Below are 23,924 nucleotides of genomic sequence, written 5' to 3'. Positions count from 1 at the left end.
CTAAAAGAGATCCATGTTTACTGCTGTTAACTGTAGATAAAGTAAAATATAATCACTTTATTTCTAACAAAAGCTAATGCAGTAATTATTATGTGAGCTAAATAAAGTCCATAAATTGCACTGTGCTGTGTTCATTTGTCTGTCTCCAGCACAAAAACAACAACATATGCTTCTTCTCATTTCTATTGTGAGGATACACATAGAAATCTATAGCCACAAATAACCAGCCCCACCCCCCTCACACAACACGCTGCACAATCTCAGCTTTCACAGAGATTTCACGGACGGGTGTCAGTCCTGGACCAAACACACCATACTCTGCTTTCTGTCTTTTGTCTTGCTCTTGCTTTGATTTAAATCCTTTAGCTGCAATTATTCTTTGTATTATGTTAGCGCGGCAGTTTTTGCGCTACGGACCGGTTTATGTCCGACAATATTTTCACGGACCGGCCTTTAAGGTGTCACGGATAAGTACAACAAAATAAAACCAGTACCGGTACCAAAAAAAATAAGATCTATTCATAACAAACGGGAAGAGACCCAGGGAAACGAGTTAATGAGAAAAACAATTAAAAACAAAACAAACAAAAAAGATAAAAACCCTGAAAACCATAAATTTCACACCCGAGCCTCAACTCTCACGGCCCGGTACCGGTCCGTGGCCCGGGGGTTGGGGACCGCTGCTTTAGAACGTACAGCTGGGACTCCGTGTTTACTACAAGTAGCCTGAGGCCTCTTGACAAACAGCAGGTAACTTTTTCAAGTTACCAACTGCTTGAAGTGCTTTCCTGTTTATAATTTGAGATTACTGTTATATACACTATGTAAATATATAACCGGTATAGTTCAATAGAGTAAAGCTACACACAAAAATCCTCCAACTTTCATTCATTCTAAATGTGTTCATAGACAGTGTTAGCTGCCAATGAGAGAATTTAAATGTTTTTATGCCTTTTTGATTAACATTAAACCTCAATAATGAAACTGAATCACTGATCATCACCGTCCTCTGTTTCAGAGCTTCTAGTTACAAACTGTCATCAAAAATGTACGGGAACAGTCCCATAAAAGTCTGAACACCTTCCTGATTTCAGTTCGGCTCTTCTCTTGCTCACGATCATCGTCCTGTACCTTTCTGTACCATTTTTCAACCCGGCTGCTATTTTTAGGTCACTGCTCCTGGAAGTACCAAACTCGTGTCACGCTTCGGGTGAGTTGCAAGATCAGGATTGTACTCATATTTTTTTCACATTAATGAGATGTTGCAACCAGAATTTGTTCCCCAGGGTCAAACTGACCATGCACAGTTCCGCTGAGCGTGTCAAAACGATCGTGTCATCATGTGCTGGCACACCACGCACAGAAAGTTTTCTTAAGGTCAGTAGTTCTTAAGGTCCTTCTCCACGGCTCCCTCCTCCAGCTTTTTTGGAGGGATACTGAGGCGTTCCCATGCCATCTGGGTCTGCCCCAGGGCCTCCTACAAGCTGGACATGCCCTAACCACCTCAACTGGATCCTTCTGATGTGGAGAGGCACCAGCTACCTCTAAGGCTCATCTCCACTGCTTGTATCCATCAACTCTTTCAGTCTCTACCTATAACTCATGGCCATAGATGATGGTTGAATGTAGATTGACCAGTAAATCAGCAGCTTCCTACCAGCTGCATCACACTGAATGAGTTGAAGGTTTTTACTCAAAGGGAAATTTGGTCCAATTGAAATCAGATCAGGGCTTTGATTTTTTTAATAGACACCTTTCTGTCGTTTTTTGTAATCACACTTCATACTTCAGACTATTAGCACTTACATTTCTTTTCTCTATATTGTTTTGCATGTACAGCACGTGGTACCTGTTGGCAAGAGTGTCGATGCGCTCCTTAATGCGTTCAGAGTAGATGTTGTTCTGGCTGATCAGACTTTCTCCTGCCTCGATCACAGCTTTGATCCTGTGCAGGTTCAGCTCCATGGTGGTGGTGAAGTCCTTGTGTTTCTTTATAGCCGCTTCCACTGTTTCCACTGTGGTGGGCAGCTCCACGTGAGCGAGCGCAGACTCCTAGAAGATAAAGACAGGAGAAGTCACATGATTTCTTTTTTTTCCTGGTTCAAGAACTAAAAGTTAAAGTGAAAGAGAACAATAAATGTGATTGATACGAGTTAATATTGTTATTTTCAAATACTGGATTGCCGTTATTTGAATCCACATTCAAGTGTACATCCTTTTAGATAGTCAGCTGATCATACATTATCCATGTTTATCAGAAGGCTATTTTTGAGGATATCTGCGTTAGTGGTATGGTAACATATATATGACCAATCACAGCTCTGATTGGTTAACTGATTTTATAAAGAAAGATAAGAGTAAGAATTCATCTCTTTGTAGAATTATGAAGCAATAACACAAAAATAGGCTGAGAGCAACACAGAAGTTGAGGTGTGTGCAAAAGGAAACACGCAGTAGTTCAGCAAGAGCCACATGAATGTGTGTGCGCTTGAAGTACTTTAATCAGTGAGACTGCAATGAAAAAAAGAACATGTTGGATTTACTTAACACAGTGGTTGCACACAGATGTTTCACTTTGGCAGCAACACAAACAACTGAGTTCAATCAACACAAGTTAGTCATATTTAATAAACTCTGTGCAATTTGTGTTGATAAAACGTGATTGAAACATGTTTAGATGAAGTAAGTTGAGCTCTTGGAATATTTTAATCCTTCACAATTTTCTCACTTTAATCCAACACTATTCAAGTTATTGAATACTCGGTCACTTAAATACTACACGTTATCTTCATATTACATAATGTTCAACAAAGTCTAAAGTGGTTAACATAACATTTTAATAGATTTACAGCAACTTCCACTTCATCCATCCTATTACCTTATCAAGGTTGGGCGGGCCTATCATAGATGTGATAGGGGTACACCCTGGACAGGTCGCCAGTCTATCATAGGGCTAATATGGGGCGATCGTGGCTCAAGAGTTGGGCGTTCGCCTTGTAATCTTGATTGTTGTGTCCTTGGGCAAGACACTGCCTACTCGTGGTGGTCAGAGGGCCCGGGGGCGCCAGTGTCCGGCAGCCTCGCCTCTGTCAGTGCGCCCCAGGGTGGCTGTGGCTACAATGTAGCTTGCCATCACCAGTGTGTGAATGTGTGTGTGAATGGGTGGATGACTGGATGTGTAAAGCGCTTTGGGGTCCTTAGGGACTAGTAAAGCGCTATACAAATACAGGCCATTTAATACATAGAGATCAGAGAGTACCCACTGCAAATTAAAAACCCAGGACCTTCTTGCTGTGAGGCAATAATGCTAACCACTGCGCCACAAAGCTGTCAATCTAGACTTAACAAAAGTAGGAAAGCTATGATTACAAGGCTTGATGCTGAGTGTGTCTTGTCTGCCTTTTATCCAGGGATTTTCCTGTGGTCTGAAATCTCCTGTGATCTTGTGGATTTCATGAGTCAAGGCAACTAACCACTCTTACTAGATTGTATCATGTGATCTCGACAAGAACAAATCAAGTTGTTGAATTTCATACAGATCCCACATGATTTAATTACGTTCACCATAGAAACAGGAAATTATTTTGTTCAAATTACAAGTTAGACTTTTGTAAATGTAACAACCAATTTCCTTTTTTTGGGGGTGTGGACAACATGACTATAATAATAATAATAATAATAATAATAATAATAATAATAATAATAATGTGTAACCTATTTGAACCCAGGTAGCAAAGGCGTGAAGCAAAGATGGCAAGTGTATAAAAAAAAAAAGAAGTTCACCTCTTTTCTCAAACATATTCTGCTCCACAGCATGTTAGGTTACAGCATAAAACACCATTTCAATTTATCCTAGTAACAAGTGACCATCTTTTGTAACACAGAAAACTCAGGGTCAACCTAGAAGTTACTTGGTTTACGGCTCATTAGTTTCACCTGTTTGTTTCCACCTGCATCTTCTCATATGTATTTTTTTTGTATATACTTTATATATATAATCATGTCTGTTTTGTTTATTTGCATTGGCTAATTGACCTTTCTCTGCCTCGTGTTCTTTATTTAAATATTTTGTTTGTTTTCCGTTATTTGAACATCTTTAGGTTTTGGTATAATAGTCAGAAACTGAAGCCTTTAAAATTGACTCTGCAGGAAAATGGGTTTGTTTCTTTGCCATTGAGTCAAACAGAATAGAAGAAGAATAGGCTCATTCACTGATAATGAAATTCTTATTTTAACGACTAAACGAGCCCATATTTAAACTCTACAATTTAAAAATGAACATCCTCTGAAATGGGCTGTACCATAAGCAGGAAGGACTATTCCTAAAAGTAATTAGTTTGTTCTGTCAACAGTTTAAGAGCTGATTGAAAGACAACAATTGCATTTCGTCTGTATCGACAGTAGTCTTCACATTCAGAGAAAATAAATCAAACTGAGGAATTAAACAGGGAGATGAAGTCAGAGATCAATGGCCTGGAACATCTTTCACACTTATTGGAAAAAAAATGCTGCTCTCTCTAAATCAACTCCTTCAGGCTAATAAGAAGAGCTGGTCCCTGGTAAAGATTTGTTAGCAAACTGAAAGAGACGTCCCGGCCAACACACACACGGACGCACACACATCCGCGAGCAGACACACACGGTCAGTGTCAGTTTTGCCTGTGACATTTCAGATCGGAAAACTAAACCTTTTTACATGTAATACAGACACAAATGCTGACTGCAGAGCCAGAACTGACTGTTGGTCTTCACCACGTGGAAAAACTTCACCCGTAGAGCAGTTGAGGCTTTGAAAAAATACTTATAAAGTAATATGAGTATGATGTTTTAATACAGCGCTTTAATACATTATAAAAACAAAAGCCCGGCCATTATTTGGCCATCTGACAATTTCTAAATCTTCTTTTCTCATCACTTTAGAAACACTGATCAAGGTGGGAGGTGGTCATATCTTCTGTTTGAAGAAGGGCAGTCAATTAGAATCAAGCTGACTTAAAAGGGAAAAAAAGATGGTTTTAAAGGGGGCGGAGCTTGTTTCACACAGAGGTTGAACTGAGGGGCTTCAACAAGGACAATAAACCACGCAAAGCTACTCTAGCAGAATTTGAGTATAAAAATATGAAGCTGAAAATCAGTTGTCACTTTTATTTTGCTAATGCGCTGAAAAATAAAAGACTGATTTTTGCAAACAAACGCGTAGTTTGTATTTGAAGAAAATCTAGCAAAGTAGAACGTGTATAATTGGCGCAGTCCTATAAATACCACCGTAACATCATATGGTGGTAACACAAAAACAGACATGAGCATCAGAACACTGCCAACATCTCTTCCTCCTACACTTCATCAAGAAGCTAGAAAATACATATAGAATTACTAGAAGCTGCTGCTCCAACACCCCATAACACAGACACACTGCAAGAAGACACCTGCTGACGCACACGTGCACACACACGCACACACACACACCCTCCCTCTCCTCTTTCTTTTGCTGGCCGAGCTTTAGGCCAACGCCCAGGCTAGCTGATGCTCTGCTGCAGTCACCAGGCATTATTAAATCTGTTTACAGAGACTTCAAGTTGTTTTGATGCAATAAAAAGTATAATAACAGAGTTTATTCATTATCATTTAGGCTGACTTAAGGATGAAGTAGTAGTGGTAGACTATTTTCTCATCAGATGCTGACCTCAGTTCTAAGTTTAGCGTATAGTAACATATGTCCATTTCAGCCAACTCTTTCTTTTTCTATTCCTGCTCCTTACTTTGGTTCACTGTTATAAACGCAGAGTAAGTAGGATTTATTTCTGCTGCTCAAAATAAGGATAAACAAATGACGGCATTAGCTGGGCTGCATATTCTTTTTCTTTACTGATTTTGTGTGCTCTATAGAGCTCACTCTGGTCTTGGCACGGTCCTGGATCGGTGACCCGGTGTTTTGAGTTTTGTACTTTGATTTTTGGTGTCATCATGGTTTATCACTGCTAGTGTTTTGGTTTCTGTTTTGTATTTCTAGCTCTCTAGTTCTTCTTTGTTCTGTGACTTCCAGTTCTTAGGTTTTGTTCCTGTGGCCTCATGTTTAGTGTGGGTTTAGTTCTGTCTTCATATTTATTTTCTTGCGCCACAGTCAGTCGTGTCTCATGTCGCAGTTTGTTTCTCCTGTCTCTGTGCTCCCTGTTCCCTCTATTCAGTGTCAAGTTCGTGCCTCTGTGCCTGTCGTGTGTTTCCTGTTTTATTTTGATAGTCCCTGTCCTGTGTGCAGTGTGTCTGGTTTTGATTCCCCTTGTCTCGTTAGCTCTGATCACTCCCAGCTGTGCTCTCCTTCTGTGTCTCTTTCCCTCTGTGTATTTAAGCCCTGCTCTTTGCTGTGTTTTTCCTCTGTGTTTATGGTAATGTTCAGCGTCTCCTGGTTTTCTAGTTTAGCTTTCTTGTATCTCATGTTAAAGTGGCCCCCCCACACTCCCTAGCAGATCGTTACATGGAGAAACCTTTGGAATACAAGCGCGCTGATCCACACAGGTATGCACACGGGTGTTCACTGCTCGTAGACCCAAATTACACCTTTCTTGGCTGCTACTTCGAAGCACATCTGTCCTGCGTGCTGCACAACAACATTGAATATTTAGTATTTACTGCTGTTTACACTTAGCTAGATTAATGCGATGGTGTTGTGTTTAGTATGTTGCTTTGTTTTTTGTTTTTTTTGTCTTTTTTTGCTTGTTTTCTATTCTTCTCTCAACAGGTGATCCAGGAGATTTTTATTTTTTTTCTCCCCCCCTTTCTCACTGTCCCTCTCCCCTTCTGTTTTTCCTTTCCTTCCTCTTTCTTTCTCCCTTTCCTATCTCTCACTCATGTCTGTCCCGTCTGTAACATCTGAAAATAAAATATAATAAATAATAAAAACAAAGATCGACCAAATGGACCAATACGGCAATGCCACGATGATCCATTTGGCAAAGTAAATCCATTGGGTATCCTTGTTGGTCTTCAGACAACAATTCTGATGGCTAAAGAACCAAATGGGACAGGCGAGAAAAAAAAAAAAAATTTTTTATCCAGCAATAAAACTGCCGCTTTTACTTTATCATTCAGTCTCAGAGTCCTGTGTTTGGGTCCTGCATTCTGCCTGCCACCTTCTGAAGGAAAGATATGATGTCAAGGTAAATAAAAGCACAGCGAATATGATTCGCCCCCTCTGTAGTATGGAACGCCAGGACTGCCATAATGAATTAATTAAATACACCATTAAATAATTAATTAAATGTGGCAATAATTAATTAAAATTGGAATTAATTAATTAAATAAATAGTTATGACACATGTAATTAATTAATTATTGACACATTTAATTAATTATTTATGTATTTCACATTTTAATTAATTATTGACACATTTAATTAATTATTGACACATTTAATTAATTATTTATGTATTTCACATTTTAATTAATTATTGACACATTTAATTAATTATTGACACATTTAATTAATTATTTAATGATATATTTATTTATTTCATTTTGGCAGTCCTGACGCCTGGCTCTCGTCATGAAATAATTTTATCTGTCAGCCTCACCCATCAAACTCAGGGGGCGGGGTTAACGCTGCCCATGCAGCTTCTCTAACATTTGATTGGTTGCCGTGCAAAGTAAGTCAAAACAGGTCGATCCTAGATAATCGATTGCTTGTGTAGACTTGGGGCAGCCAGGTATCCCAGAATGCAGATCAAATCACAGGCAGCAATGGTGGTGGTGTAGTTTTAAAATACCCCGTTTTTCTGTCACCAGCTACACTTTTAACAGTGTTTTAGCCGCGAATGTCGCGCCGTATGTCTGGTCAGGTTGTCAACATAGAACATGCTTGCAAAAGTGCACAGATGTTTTCAGAGATTTCACTAGCTCTGCTAACAGTTAGCATGCAGAGTGCACCGAGGGGGTACGTTAACCGGTTTGTTTACATATTCCACTCTCCGTGTTCCACATGTTGCATTCGCAGATTCTCATTTTCACCGAACGATCGTCTCTTTCCGCCTGGTCTTGTGTCTCTGTGCTTCTGTAACATAAAGAACGAGCTGACATTTTTCTCACGAAACCAGCGATCAGCTCAACAGACCCTCAGTTTACCTGCATGCATCCTCCTCCTCATCTGTCAGCTGTTTAACACCTGCTGCTAATTCAAGAAACACGCCTAGTTACCTGGTGATAGTCACAGTTTAACTGGGCAGCCGGTGCTCGATATAACGCAATGTCAGCGCATTTTTCTGCACAAGATAAGTAAATATAGTGTTTTCCCCGAGCGCAGAGCTGCTGGAGCTCGTTTCCTTACAGAGCACTTTATAGGCGAACAGCTTTATCAGCGACTGATGTCCAATCACCGGCACACAGCTTTCAAACCTCAGCTGAGTTTTAGCTCTCAGTGGTTAAACGCTGGACTTCATTCACTCAGGTTCTGTCTGTCGGGTCACGTTTACTTCGCTGTTTTATTTACAACTGAGCAAATCGGTTTGGCTGAGGTTAAAGTTACGTTTCATAACTGCATAGTTTCACAGACGTTTAATGGTTCACTGGCACATGTGTTAGACTGAACTATCATCTAAATATCATCTGTTTTTTAATAGTTATTCAACTGTATTCTAAGCACCAGCTGTCTGTTAGAATGTGATTTTTTTTCTCTCTCTGTTGGCAGAGGTATAAAAATGCGCAGGAAAATCTGACATGCATGGCGAACTTCACCGACGATATTTAGGGAGGAATAAACACACATCAAACATAAATGAACCATTTGCCTGTCTCCATAATTGAGAGAATTTTCTCTTCTTATGTCAACACTCTCTCTCTTTTTTTTCTTCTTTTTTTTTTGCTTTTTCGGTCATGTTATGTTTACCTGTCAAAGGCTTGTTACAAACTATGAAACACATCGTGCAGACTTCTGGATGTTAGAAGAAAACGAATACTGCTCATGAATGAGACTAAAGGCAGGAAGGTGTCCTTTAAAACTAAACATGTTAATAGGACCTCCCTGTTTATATCATAGTTTAAGATATAGCATGTGTATTTCAGTAATAGCCTGCTGAGGCCACTATACGTGCTGGCCTCATATCAAATGTGAAGGCAGACTGAGTCTATGTTTGACGTTTGTTTATATCTAATCTTCCTTTTCAAACATTTAAACAGCAGCGAGTCTGCAGCTGAGGGAATACAAATTCAAATTGTCGGAACAGGTTTGCTCGTTTCTTGGATTCATTTGGTGATTTATTAAATGTATAACTGTTATTCTAATCTGCTGCTGAGTCTCTTACACTTTTCTTTATGCTGTATATTTTCACGTCTCTGGAATAGTTGGCAGTTAGATAGTCAGCTGGGAAACTTTGTGTTAACTCATGGAGCTGAGGATATCGTGGATATGCTGACCTCGCTGCGTGGTGTACAGAGCGAGGTCAGCATGATTAATATTCACAATAAAAATATTAGCCGAACATCATGAAGTCTGTATATGTTTCATAGTGTCGAACAACCTTTGTACAGTTAAAGCCAGCAGTTACTACATGACGGAAACACCAACGTTATCTCTTTTATGTGTTTATACACAGGTCACGCTGATTACTGAACAAAAACCCAAAGATCAGATGTTAAACAGATTTATTTGCTCTCTCTCCTCCTTAAACATGTTTTTAATGTTAGTTATAATTCAGAATTGGCGACTGAAACACGTAGGACACATAAGAACATCAGGAAATAAAACACCGATAAATATAACCTCAGTAAAAGAAGTCAGCGGGGGTTACTACAGCTGTGTACCGGGGCCTGCGCTTTGTCGGTGGGATTGCTTGCGAGGCGAGCGGGTCTATCCCACGCTTTGCCGTGAGACTGGGACGACATCTCCGAAATCATCGAAACACTTTTGCAAAGAGGCTGTATCTTGACAAACCGACCAGACACATGAAGATTAAACCACTACATTCTCGGCTAAAAAAATATTAAAACGGTATTTGGTAACACACAAACAGGGTTTTTCAAAGCTCAGTTCTGTTAGCTTCCACATGCCGGTTGTTGTGTGCTAGAAACAATGGCCACCAGGCCAAAGCAATGGTTTTGACTCGATCAGCGTTAACCCCGCCCCCTGAGTTTGATGGGTGAGGCTGACAGATAAAATTATTTCATGACGAGAGCCAGGCGTCAGGACTGCCAAAATGAAATAAATAAATATATCATTAAATAATTAATTAAATGTGTCAATAATTAATTAAATGTGTCAATAATTAATTAAAATGTGAAATACATAAATAATTAATTAAATATGTCAATAATTAATTAATTAAATGTGTCAATAATTAATTAAAACGTGAAATACATAAATAATTAATTAAATGTGTCAATAATTAATTAATTACATATATCATAACTATTTATTTAATTAATTAATTCCAATTTTAATTAATTATTGCCACATTTAATTAATTATTTAATGGTGTATTTAATTAATTCATTATGGCAGTCCTGGCGTTCCATACTGTAGCAGCAGTCTTGAAAGGCTCACCTAAAAGCTGCAGTGTAGAAGCATCGTCTAGGCTTTCTGTGATTGGAGTACTTAAAGAAACTTCATCAAGAACATTAGTCTACTGTACATAAGGTAAATAGTGGAGATTTTCTATTACACAGGGTGTCAGTGCCATAAATAGGGACCCAAATTTCAGGCCAATCCCACTAAAATTTCATTTTGCACCACTGACAGATGAAGTGACGCTGCCACACACACCTGGTTGTTGAGGAAGGATTCGGCCTGTTTGACGTCACGCAGGAATAGATGGAAAATGTGAGCCTGGACCAGAACTTCTCTCCTGCTTTCCCACATCTCCAGCAGCTTGTTCCAGCCGACATCGAGTTTCTGGAGCCACTGCTGCAGGGCGGCCTGTGGGAGAGGAGCCTCCTCGGACTCCAGGAGCTCATTCATGGCTTGCAGGCGCTCGTAGTCCTCTTCGTACCTGCGTGAACAGAGAGCTGCCCAGTTATTCTCTACACAGCCTGAAATAACATCACATAATATATTGTAGAAAACATTCACCTACCGTCCAATCTCTTCCTTGAGAGCAGCGTGCTCGTTGATGAGCTTCTCTGCCTCCTCCAGATTGTTGGGCAGCTGCTCTGAGGCAGCGGCGGTCTGCGTCTGGACCAACCAGGTGAGGAATGAGTCCAGGTCCTGACAAGACAGGGTAAGGAGCATGAATCACAATTCATTAATTATACATTAGTTCATACTCTGGAAGTTTGTGTAGACAGAAAAACTTTCTTTATGACCTCTACACGACATCCGCATGCTGTTTGTACTTTTTCACTCTTGCAATGTGGAATTAAGGACAGCGTGCATTAATTATTTTTATAGCACCCACTTCTCCCCTGCCACTTTCTCAGTAGTATTTATTTATTGTCATTGTCAAGAACAATGAAATTGCGTTTGGGGCTTCCATACAACTGAGGTGATATGGTTGCCCCAGGACAGGTCCTCGGTCACAGTTACCCCCAAGAATTTAAAACTGCTCACCCTCTCCACCGCCTCACTGCCAATGAAGAGAGGCAGATGGTTGTTATGACCCCTCTTCCGGAAATCTACAATGATCTCCTTGGTCTTTTTGGTGTTTAAGACCAAGTTATTGTCGTGGCACCATGACTCTAGTTGTTGCACCTCTGTCCTATAGTTTGTCTCATCATTGTTGGATATAAGTCCGAGCACTGTAGTGTCATCTGCAAACTTAACAATGAGATTGGACGCGCAGGAGGAAATACAGTCATGGGTGAAGAGAGTGTATAGCAGAGGGCTCAGAACACACCCCTGAGGGGCACCGGTGTTGACCACAAGGGTGGAGGAGGTGTTCTTACCCACTCTGACACTCTGTCTACGGTTAGTGAGTAAGTCCACAATCCAGTTGCACAGAGAGGAGTTAAGTCCCAGTTGGTGGAGTTTGGGACGGAGTTTGTATGGCCGGATGGTATTAAAAGCCGAGCTGTAGTCTACAAAGAGGAGCCGTGCATAGGTGTTCCTGTGTTCCAAGTGCTTCAGTAATGTGTGCAGCACTGTGGCGATCGCATCCTCGGTTGACCGGTTCTCCCTGTATGCAAACTGGTGCGAGTCCAGGGATGGTGGAAAAGCAGCTCTGATGTGTTCACAGTACCGGAAAATGGAGTCAGTTATTCCTTAATAATGACAGGTTGGCTGATAATTAAGCTTGAGGTCCTTTGGCCCTATTTAACTTCTATTCTCTTTGAAACTTTTCAAGTTGGTTTCTTTATTGAGCCCTGCAACAACGCCCTCAGTTTTTATGTAGAAATTATTTATCTAAGAGTTTATAAACATGTTTGGGGTTTAATCGTTCATAAACATAATTTCAGATTTGATTAAAGAGTCAGCAACTGAAAGACAGGCTCTAGAATTTATATCTCTGTAGGATGTTGAAGATGGAGGTGCCAGGAGAAAAAGGGAGGACTGGTGTGACAGAAGAGGATGCTAGAGATAGGATGAGATGGAGGCAGATCATTTGCTGTGACGAACCCTAAAGGGGCAGCTGAAAGAATAAGAAATATATGTACATGAAGTCTTACCACTGCCTTGGTCTTTGACAGTCTACCCTCCTGCTTGCTCCTTGCTACTGTTCCTGTTCCTTGGAATTGCTCCTGGTGTCTAGTTTTGTTCTTTAAGATTTTTTGTTTACATTTATAGCAAATTTGAATAAAGGTCAAGGTCATAGTGAGGAATAAACCTCACTTTTTGCTCGCTGATGAATTTCAGTAGCAACTGGTGTTCAGAGTCAAACACTTCTTCCTTATTTGTACCTGTATGAAGCTCTGCAGCCTGCTAGCCACCATCAGTGAGTCCTCACATCCCTGCAGGGTCCGTTTGAGCTCCTCCCACTCCACACTGATGCCATCAAACTGCACAAGAACCTCCATTGCCCGAACCGGGTGAGCAGTGGCCAGATGCTCTGCCTCTTCCTGCATCACCAAAGAGAAATGCTATTATATGGTGCTGCTAGCCTACTGATACCTCAGAGTACTTAAAATCATATATACTTTTATACCTATTGTTTGGTTTCTTAAACTCACTTAGCCACTAAAAACATGAGAAAATTAAATCCCTGAAATACAAAAAATCATCTCTACTTGTCCGTTTAGACTCTCCAGTTAAGTGTAAAATATTACTTTTAGGGATAGATTTCAATTCTACAGCTGAAAAACGTCATATAAATGTTTTTTGTGTAAATGTCCTACCTGTAAGTGCAGTAGTTTGGGCTCCAGAACAGACAGGGCTCCCTCCATAGTAGAGAGGCGTCTCTGCAGGGCGAGGACCCCTCCCAAATCACTGCCCACATACTGGGTGGCGTCAATGGCTTTTCTCTTGTCCTGGATCTGGGACTTGATCTCTGCACACTCCAGCAGGTAGTTCTGCAGACGTAACATCGAGTCCAGTTGATCTTTCTTCTGCTCGACCAGCTCCACGATGCTGTTCCACCTGGAGAGGTGTGACAGACGGCGCACAATAAGACTGCAAGTGCACTTCAAGAGAGGCGAGTGTTGTTGTTGTGTGGGGGAAAAAAAACGTGTGATTCACGCCTACCACTTGCTTTTTGTAAAAGATTTGTTTTAGTTGTGGATATTTACTAAGTGTGTAACAGTTTTAGAACTGTTACACACTTAGTAACACGGTTTGATAAGATGACATCCTTAAATCTGGATTACATTTTTACCTAATAAATCAATATAATCCAAATAAGCAGCAGACATATCAACCACCAATAACATCGAGGTGAAGCGATTCAGATTCAGTCATCTTCGTGTTGATGATGTGACGCTGTTTTCTTTGTAAGTCTATTTCTAACATTTCCTTTGTGTTACTCCTGACTTTGAAAGAACTCGTTGTTATTTTGACCTGATATGACCTGCTCTGATTCACGTGAGACACTTGTTTGTGATCCACTATGCTGCGGCTTCGGCTCAGCCTCACACATCGTCATCCAATATGTTCACCTGAATCTACTCCAGACCAACAGATCTCAGTACACACCCATTCAGCCAAGATACACGCGCGCACACACACTCACGCACATATAAACATATAAACACAAATCCTTGTGACCGTACTGAGGTAATGTCAGACAGAGCGCTCAGCAGGAAAACATCTCAGTGACACTGACCTCAGGGCTGGAAACCTGTTTTAAAAATGTTCAGTGAAAATTTTCATTGAATAAATCTGTTATAGAATTGGAGTAGTTATGTAATTATTAGGGGTGCAACGATACTCGTATCGATATTGAACCGTTCGATACAGTGCTTTCGGTTCGGTATGCATATGTATCGAACAATACAAAATTTGTCATTTATTTTATCAACTTTCCTTCTAACGATGCTGTCTGTGTTGAGCGCTCAGTGAATCTGCGTTCGACTACTCCGCCTAGGCTGCACTGTCGAGCGCAGATCCACTGAGCGTTCAACACACAGGATCATCAGAAGGAAGAGCGCAGGGCAAGCTAGCGAGACAGAAGTTAAGCTCTCCTTGCAACATGGCAAATTGAACCTCCCCCAACCTCATTCAGATCTGGTGTTTGGAATTATTTTGGTTTTCATGTGACGTATGACCCTGAAGGTAAGCGCGTCATGGACTAAAGTAAAACAGTATGTTGGATGTGCCACGCAATGCTCAATTACATGGGTGGGAACTAGTGTGTTAGCGCAGTTAGCTCGTTAATGTGTTGGCCGTCTAGCCCCATGCACGGGGCGATCAGGGGTAGCTCGTTAACGGAGATTTGCCGTGTTGTGGCGTTAACATCATTTCAACGAGATTAACGCTGACAGCACTAGTGGGAACACAACGAATATGACTGCACATTTACACCGACATCATCCTAGTACAAAGACAAGTGGAAGCAGACAAAAACAACAAGCATGCATGCTACAAACTTTACCCGAGTCATTTAGACAGCCGTTAGCACATGATTCTCCTTATGGGGACCTGCTATGTTTAATATTGTGGCGAGCTCAGACAAGGAGGAGACGGAGGTATCGTTTGGTCTTGCTTCCCGTGAGCTAGCCAGGAAGCACAGCCGTTTATTGACATCTGCAGAAGAACACTGCCGCTAGCTAACTGCTCAGCATGGCAACCGCACAGCAGCAGCAACAACAACAACAACAACAACACACAGGGCGCCCTCTGACCCCAGAAGGACACACCTTCGCAGCGAGAAGGCGTCACCCGTCACTATGGCAACATAAACAAAACATAACTGTACAAACAGAACCCCGAATAGCCCTGACCCGCTACATAGCCCCCACCTAAGGGGTCAGTCGTCCCCGACGACCCCATTACCCCACACAAAGTCATGCAAATGTCCAGGTGCCTTCTTTTGGCGCACCGGCCGGTCACGACTGGCGGGGGAAAAGTCACTCGGGTCAGAACATGGGGTGCCACCATCATCCCACTTCTGACACCAATGTGGCGAGCTCAGACAACGAGGAGACGGAGGTGTCGTTTGGTCTTGCTTGCCGTTAGCTAGCCAGGGAGCACAGCCGTTTATTGACATCTGCAGAAGAACACTGCCGCTAGCTAACTGCTCAGCGCGGCAACCCCACAGCAACAACAACAACACACAGGGCGCCCTCTGACCCCGGAAGGACACACCGTGGCAGCGAGAAGGCGTCACCCGTCACTATGGCAACATAAACAAAACATAACTGTACAAACAGAACCCAGAACAGCCCTGACCCGCTACAATATGCTGCCCAGAAGAAGCGTATAGTATAGCTTTTATTTTGGAAAGAGCCATTTCTCTGTAATAAACTCTCTTTTCCAAAGATGAGTGATTCCTCAATCAGATACAGGGCTCACAAAATCGCTAGCCCGACGTCCTGGGGCTAGCGATTTTTCCAGTCGGGCTACCAAAATCTATCTCTGCCCTGCCCGTCGGGCTATTGTAGGAAGGAAAAATATATGTCAATGCTTTTGCATTCTTTCGGAAATGTAGCTGGGTAATTATGTCATTGGCATCGGTGAGCCACTGCCAATATGTGACATATTGAAATCGCGTTTGAATTTGCGCTTGTTTTTTGCTTTCACTTTGCAATCGCCCGAACTGTGTATAGAGAGCGACAGTACTGATTGGTGAGTGATGATAATTTGCGCACCAATTCCTCTGACATCGTCTTATCAATCGTTAGCTTACTATGCAAACATGACAAGTGAAATCTCCCGCAGCAAGGTTGATCGCGCAGAGAATCGCTGACCATTGTGTGTGTGTGTGTGTGTGTATAAAAGTAGCAGGATATATATTTCAGTTCTGCTGAGCCAAATAAGACAGGTCAGGGTGAAGAAGTGACAGCCAAAGAAAAGCTTACCACAAAACGGAGAAGTTATGACAAATCAGACTATAAGGCAAAAAGAAAGTGCAGCTTTATGGTTTCATGGACAAAAGAATTTCTGTGGCTGCAACATGACGAGCTATATAACCGGGGCTGCACATAAGTGGTCCGCAGGTGCGTATTTGCTGTCAAAATAAAAAACGCGCACAAGATATGAAGTTGCAACGCGTGTTTGCATACATAAGATTTTCTGGAGGAGGACAGACATTTGTTTAGAACTCTTAAGGATGTCGAAGAAGCTCCTTTAAGCAATTACTTTGGTGTTCCTCCACCTCCAAACAAATGTCAGAAGGAGTCCGAACCACAAAAGAAGTACGTATTCTCGGAAAAGTGGATGCAGGAGGTGAGCTGGCTTCAAACAAATGATGAACGCACAGAGATGTGGTGCAGAATGTGCCGTGAAAATCCCACTCTAGCGGACAAAAACAGTGCCTTTTATATGGACGCAAACGCGCGTTGCAACTTCTTATCTGGTGCACGTCTTTTATTTTGACAGCGAATGCGCACATGCGGACCACTTATGTGCACCCGTGTAAATAACATAATGTTCTGCCAGGTGTGTTGTTGGTTTTCTCTCGATTTCTGAGTCGACAAGCGCCTTTGTTACTGGGACCAGTCATTTTAAGAAAGGCCCCCATTAGAACCCATGAGAAATGCAAGAAATGCATTATTGCTCAGTCTGCAATATCTTTCCCAGAACAAACACCAATTGCAAATAACATACTAAAAATAAACCTGAAAAATCTGTTTAGAACAGCGTACTATGTTGCAAAGAGTGAACTACCACTGGCAAAATTTAGCAGTCTTTGCAAACTTCAAAAAGCAAATGGCCTCGATCTTGGTTCCACTTGTCACTTACCCGTGACTTCAGTGGAAATTTCAAATTCAGGATCTGACACAGACTGATTCATGTCCTACACAGTTCTTACAAGTTCATAGAAATTTCTGTTCAATTAGAACCAAGTATTTGAGTTGATGATTGTAATTTTTATACAATGTTGTAATTTGTTTTTCAACAATTTTTTGATTAATGTTTTGTTTCCTTTACAATATTATACTTTAATGTATAATATTGTAAAGGAAACAAAACAGGAAACAAAACATCAATCAAAAAATTGCTCTCTTTTTTTATTCGGGCTACTTATATTTATTTTGGGCTACCAAAAACTGAAGAGTCCCTGCCCGAAGGGCTACCAGGGATTTTGAAATTTTGAGAGCCCTGAGATATATTTATTTTTTTAATTACTTTTGTTTCAGCAACATTAAATTTAAAAACTGTACTTTTGAGTTAAAGTATATATTTATAATTTTAATAAATGACAAATTAAAAAGGCATGAACATTTTTTTTGTATCGAAAAAATATCGAACCGTGACACCAAAGTATCGAACCGAACCGTGAATTTTGTGTATCGTTGCACCCCTAGTAATTATGTTGTAGTTATAATAACCTGACTGAAAATTAGGTCACTAATACTGCTTTGATTCTGCCATGGTCTTATTTTTTCCTCCTTCTTTCAGCTGCTCCTTTTATTGTTCATCCCAGTGGATCATCTGCTATGCTATCCCTAGCAATCTCCTCTCAAACCAAATCCCTTCATGTCCTCCTTCACTGCATCCACGAATCTCCTCTGAGATCCTCCTATTCCTCCTGTCTGGCAACTCCACCTCCAACATCCTCTCTCCCTCTGATGTACTCATTTCTAATCCCGTCCATCCTGGTCAATCTCAGTGAAAATCCTGATATCTTTAATTCTGCCACGTCTAGCTTAGCCTCCTGTCTTTTAGTCAGTGCTACCATCCCCAAACCTTACACCGTAGCAGGTCTGTAAACCTTCCCTTTCCCTCTATCCTCCTGTCACAAATCACCCCTGACACACGTCTCCACCCACTCCACCCTGCCTGCACGCTGTTCGTCACCTGCATTGGCTGTTGTGTTGGATAGTTGACCTCAGGTGTTTAAACCTTACTACCTCTACTAAAACTAAATTAAAACAGGTATTGTGACGTGTTTTTTAAATACCATATAATCATTTGTAGTAGTGGTGGTAGTATTTATAAAATGTTATTAGCAAGTGTTAAATGTATGTTATGTTAAATATCAGTACTCTTGCTGACTCTTGTTTGGCTTTTTAACAATTTATAGATATATACCAAACTGTAGATATTACATCAGGAATCGTTTTGAAAGACAGAGGGAGTAAAACTGAGTGAGCTGTAAGCACGATAAACGTCAGGAGATTAGACAACCGTGTGCTTTAGAGAGAGAAATACACCTTGAATTTTCCCTCCTACTGTTATAGACTGATGTTCTTTGTGCCACTTAAGCTGGGTAGAGTCGCACTGTGTTTAATATCATCAAATTAAGTTAATATATTATGCATTTAGGCTTTTACTACTGGAACACAATTCTATTAACCAATACAAGTGAAGGCGGTGAATAAATATGACTGCTTGTATGTTTGTTTTTGAATTTGGGACTCTTGGCCAGCCCCGTCTTAAATGAGGAAGCCAACACAGATGGTCACCCCAAGACCGACTCTCCACGTGCCAAGGTCACCGGACTCACGAACACCCGGCTGTCATGGACTCTGCTGCCAGACATAACTGGTCAATGAAGCGGGCTGAGACATTTAAGCAAAAAAACAAAAACACAATCCTATCTCAGGATCTACGTGGACAGAGATCGGAGGGAGGATGGCTCCAAGTTGCTACGATGTAAGAGCTGCATGTCGCATAATTACGATGAGAAGGCAGGTTCAACTCCCAAAGACGGCAATTTAAAAAAAGCTGTTAACAAACCCCACAACAATTCACACTCTTGGTGTTTCTCTTCTTTCCCTGTGTGTCAGCTGACTTCCCTCCACCTTCCTCTCCATCCACCTACTACGCCCCTCCTCCTGCCTCTGGTAAAATCAGTAAAATCAAGTCATTTTTCAACAGAGAGCAATCAGTTCGCAAGCTGCTCTCCACAAACATGTTTACGCTGTTAGAGCTCATTTTCTGAAGTTTGAACCTTTACTAATAAATATTGTTTGTCACATATGGCAGTGCTACAGTACTACCGTGTATGTTATGTACTACAGCGCTGTACTTTGGTAACTGGGGCTGATTTAAATAATGTAACTTTGACCTTATTCCACTCAATCACATTTTATCTTATTTTTAAACGTTGTACTCTCAATGCCTTAGCAATGAAATTGTACACAGAGAAGTCACAGCACTCCAATCCAACCAACCAACAGCCGACACAGGAACTATATTAACTATATTACTAATATAAGGTTCATCTGTGAGTTGGTAGGCACATCTATTTGTTACTGTGGTAAATGATGCAGCTGTTATCACTTCGATTGTTGCTTTTGTTTCAGTACCTAGAGTTGAGGTGGTCCTGACAACCTCTGACCTCTGTAGAAGATGGATGACCTCCATCCAGGAGCTGCTGAACTATCTGATTAACATCCAGGATCCTTCCCATCAGGCTGTTCATCTCCTGGTCCAGGCTCTCAAATCTGCAACATGAGGGTTGTAGTTTTGAACTGCAAAAGTTGGACTCAGCCAATTCTTGGTAACAGTTTAGACAACAAGACAGACACTGACCACCCAGCTAAGCTTTGGTAGGCCTGAGATGGTAAAGCCAACTGCCTTTAGCCATTCTGTCCTCCTTCCCCTCCTCCTCACCTGTGTGCCACAACATCCACATCCTCCAGTTTTTCTGGGATCTCCATCCTTTCCAGCCACTGCTCCTTCTCGTCAATCCACAGCTCGCAGGCGTTGACCTCGCTGAACATGCGGTACACAGCGAGGGCGTCGTGAAGCCACTGCTGTCTGAGCACTGCGATTTCAGCAACCTCTGTGTACAGCTGCTCCACCTCTCCCATACGAACCTGCACCTCCTGCAGAGAGGAGGATGGAAGAGGAGACAGGACGAGATGGTCGGACAAAAAGTTTATTAAATAATAAAGACATGGGAAGTGAAACATCCTTTTTTTTGTTTGATTGTTGCGCCCGTACCCACCTCCTGTTCACGGTACCGCAGGGGCAGCGCCACCATGTGTTTGCGCAGTGCCACTACATGCAAACGATGTTTGTCAATGGCTTCACTGACCCCTCTGTGTTTCTTTAGCAGCGATTGAGTGGAGTACTCATCGTGTCCAAAGTCTTCACTGGACACCAGGCGGTAAGCGTCCTGCAGCCAGGCCACGACGTCGTCCGTCTCTGTGGAGAACTGGAAGAAGTTGAGCGCCTCCTGCAGGTGGCTGAGATGCTGCGCAGCCTGGTCCTCCAGCCTCTTCCACTCGCCTTTAACCTCCATGATGCGCTCCTGGATCCCCGCTGTGCCAAAGCTCTTCTCACTCAGAATCTGCTTCCCTCGCTTCATGGTGTTCTGGATAGGAGGAAAGATATTTGACTCATTTGAAAAATGGCCACTTCTGGCTTGAGAAAACGCTTGATTTGCATGTGGCTGAAAAACAAACCCTAAAGACCAAGAGACCTGGAGACCCTAGATCTAACATATTCATATTGTTCTCTTTCTTGTTTTCATTAAAAAGACCACCTGGTGCTTCAAAGTAAAGTTAACAAAACAAGGAGAACATGAAATTAATATCAACCAATAGCATATAAAAGCTATTGGCTGATATAGCTTTTAATGTGGGCCAGCAGATACATCCTCAAAACGTGAACTCCAAATGTTCTGTTAGGAGAAGTTGGATGGGTTTTTTTTAGATAAACTAAAAGAAATGTATAAATGTAAATGCATAAATTTACTGAAGTCTGTGAAGTTTGGAGAAAAACTCTTACAGCAGTACATTTACCAGGTGCAGAATTGAAAACACGCACCTGCAGCAGTGAGCGGTGAGCCAGCAGTTCCCCAGCCAGAGTCTTGTGCTGTTGCAGTAACCTCAGCACACTGCTCAGGTCCTTCCCGTAGCCCTGAGCTCCCAGGATGGAGCTTTTCTCTCTGATCCAGGCCTCCGACTCTTCCAGCTCCTAATAGGACAAAAGACAAGTTTTAAAGCAGGACAATATTTGTAATGGAAAACTGAACAGGTTTAATGATTGGGTGGGGCGATTGGTGGTGCCTGGCCTGAATCCAGGGTGGGGTCTTTCTGTGTGGAGTTTGCATACTGTCACCATGTCTGTGTGGGGACTCCTGGTTGCTCCCATAGACATGCATGGGGCATAAAAAATGTTCAAAGCTTTCTGAAGCATCCAAGCTCCTCAGATACTGGCTCCTAGGAATAATCCCGGCAAGTTAATCCCGCCATTTTCCCCACAGCCTGCTGACCCATCTCACCTGAAAGAAGGCCCACAGTTTCCTTGACTCCTCGAGCTCAGCACGTCTTTTAGTTGCCAGGTGTTTCAGCTCCTCCAGACAGGAAGAGACATGGTTGACACGGTTACAGATCACCTGTGGGTCACATGGTTGGTAACCTGTAAAAATGAGACGGCATTAAATTTATTAGAACCGTGAGTCAGACACAGGATATCAACCTACTCACACCAAGCCTTAAATACCAATTTTCCAATCATTGCTAAAGACAAATAAAACACTTTCACTGCAACACAATGTGTGTGTACATGCGTGTACCCTCTATTGTGGTGAACTTGAGTGCAGCAGTGTTGAGCGTCTCTACTCTCTCAGCCTGCACAGTAATATCGGCCTCCTGCAGGCCGTGCTTCTGCAGCAGGTCGTCCACCTCTAGTAGATGTTTCCCAAAGTCCCTCGAGAGCAGCTGGACCTGAAAGGAATGAAGCAACGGGAGGGAAGAAAGGCGAGAGAAATTAATGGAAGAAGAAATGATGAAACCAGGGGTTTCAATAATAAATTTTGATATCTGTGTTTATATACACACATGAAAAATCTGAAGTGTATGTAGGACTCTAGTTACAGAGTTTCTTTTGACCCCAGTACTCGTATTTTAGGTGTAGTGTCCTTTTCATTTTACGTCTCTCACGCTCTCTAGTACCTGCATGTCCTCCATCCAGTCAATCATGTACACCATGTCCTGGAAGGTCTTCTGCAAGGCCAGATTCTTCTCCAGCCGGGTCCTTCTCCCAGCCACCAGCTCCTTCAGCAGACTCCACTGGCCCAGGATATTCTCTTTACGTGCCAAGATACGCCGGATATCGTAGTATCCTTCCACCTCCATCTCTGCTGCGAGTTCCACAACCACGCCAATTCTTTCCTCGTATGAGGCTATGTCTGCCTCGATGGCTTCGTGCTTCTTCATCGCTGCCTCGACTGCTGGTAGGTCATAGCCAAAATTGTCCTGAAGTCGAAGGGGAAAACAAAGAAAGTCGTGATCTTAGATTTAATGAAACAAGTACCAGTAATACACTGAGACATTTGTCCCCCCTACCTGCGATACGAGTCTCTGATTCTCATTGAGCCAGGCTTGCCTCATGGTGGTTTTGTGGTCAAAGCGCTGAGCCAACAGCTCAAGCTTCTCCTGGCGAATCAGCTCCTTCCGTAAAGCTACACCTCTCTCGTGCTCTGCCTTCTCCAATCTCTCCCAGGCCTAGAAGATGAATGACAAACTGATTAACAGTGTTGGAGAAAGGATTAAATGTTGTATATAAAATATAAACAACACAGCTTATGGGTGTATGACCTTGTTAATGTCTGAGATGAGCTTCCCATCATTAGGCACATAGGGTTTCTGGTTATTGGCTCTGAGTTTGCTTTGGATGGTGAAGAGAAGGACCTCGAGATTACCCTTCTCCTGAAACCTGGATGAGAAGCAGGAAGCTTTAGTTGGTGGGTCAGTGTCACAGTATCGCAGTCATCTCAGCAAAAAATCACTCAAACAGCACGAAAGCTTGTTGACAGACGTGTTTCTGTCTGTTGTCCAGGGTTGTGCTCATTAATTACTCACAGAGAGTCTACATTTAGTCTGAGAACAGTCTTCTATTAAAATATCCACTAATATGTATGCACATCTGCTTATGTGCCATTTTCACAAGTCAACAGCTGGCTGTGAGCTGCTTAAGTCACCCAGAGCCTAACAAGGCCTATTGTATCATAGCAAGAGTGTGTGTGTGTGTGTGTGTGTGTGTGTGTGTGTGTGTGTGTGTGTGTGTGTGTGTGTGCTCGCTCTGTGGGTATCATTGCTGCTGACAGTACACTCTGAGGTGTCATGAGTCTAGTACTCTACACTTTAGTAGGAGTCACATAAAATTACACTACACAGCTACACACATACACAGCAATCTTATTTTTCTCTAATAGGGTGAAACATAAAACGTATATGGTATAAGCACAACAGTATATTTTTCACAAGACTGGCATAAATTAAATGCATTAATTACATTAATAAATAATAAATTACTTAGTAAAGCAGATATAAGCAACTAATTCTGACACTTGAGAAGCTGTAGATTAACTGTTTTGAATCACAGCTGGTCACACCAGGTTACTGGTAGCGGTCACAAACCGAAGCTTATTTTACTATATGTGATGTGGTACAGTGGTCAGTCGTTTATCGTGGGAGTTATGTTCCAAAAATAGGTGATAGATGAGTAGCAAAGT

The 23,924-nt window shown here is 41.9% G+C and overlaps 1 protein-coding gene across 1 annotated transcript in view; it reads right to left on the bottom strand.

Moving 5' to 3' along the window:
* Positions 1-23,924, bottom strand: part of sptbn4b (spectrin, beta, non-erythrocytic 4b) — a 113,969-nt gene that overhangs the window by 54,684 nt on the left and 35,361 nt on the right. The window contains exons 10-23 of the mRNA XM_085381049.1: positions 23,008-23,125; positions 22,756-22,914; positions 22,363-22,665; positions 21,984-22,134; positions 21,690-21,826; positions 21,233-21,382; positions 20,409-20,777; positions 20,072-20,286; positions 19,765-19,902; positions 13,252-13,492; positions 12,817-12,975; positions 11,058-11,188; positions 10,748-10,973; positions 1,850-2,052 (exon numbers count right to left, since the gene is read on the bottom strand). Of these exons, the coding sequence (XP_085237175.1) occupies positions 1,850-2,052; positions 10,748-10,973; positions 11,058-11,188; positions 12,817-12,975; positions 13,252-13,492; positions 19,765-19,902; positions 20,072-20,286; positions 20,409-20,777; positions 21,233-21,382; positions 21,690-21,826; positions 21,984-22,134; positions 22,363-22,665; positions 22,756-22,914; positions 23,008-23,125 (2,700 nt within the window). The remainder of the gene's footprint in view (positions 1-1,849; positions 2,053-10,747; positions 10,974-11,057; positions 11,189-12,816; positions 12,976-13,251; positions 13,493-19,764; positions 19,903-20,071; positions 20,287-20,408; positions 20,778-21,232; positions 21,383-21,689; positions 21,827-21,983; positions 22,135-22,362; positions 22,666-22,755; positions 22,915-23,007; positions 23,126-23,924) is intronic.

The sequence above is a fragment of the Rhamphochromis longiceps genome, linkage group LG14 (assembly GCF_057381845.1).
Source record: "Rhamphochromis longiceps isolate RC_006_pf linkage group LG14, R_longiceps_female_GT1.1, whole genome shotgun sequence".
Classification (NCBI taxonomy): Eukaryota; Metazoa; Chordata; class Actinopteri; order Cichliformes; family Cichlidae; genus Rhamphochromis; species Rhamphochromis longiceps.
The sequence above is the reverse complement of the archived record's forward strand: the minus strand, read 5'-3'. Positions and strand labels throughout refer to the sequence as shown.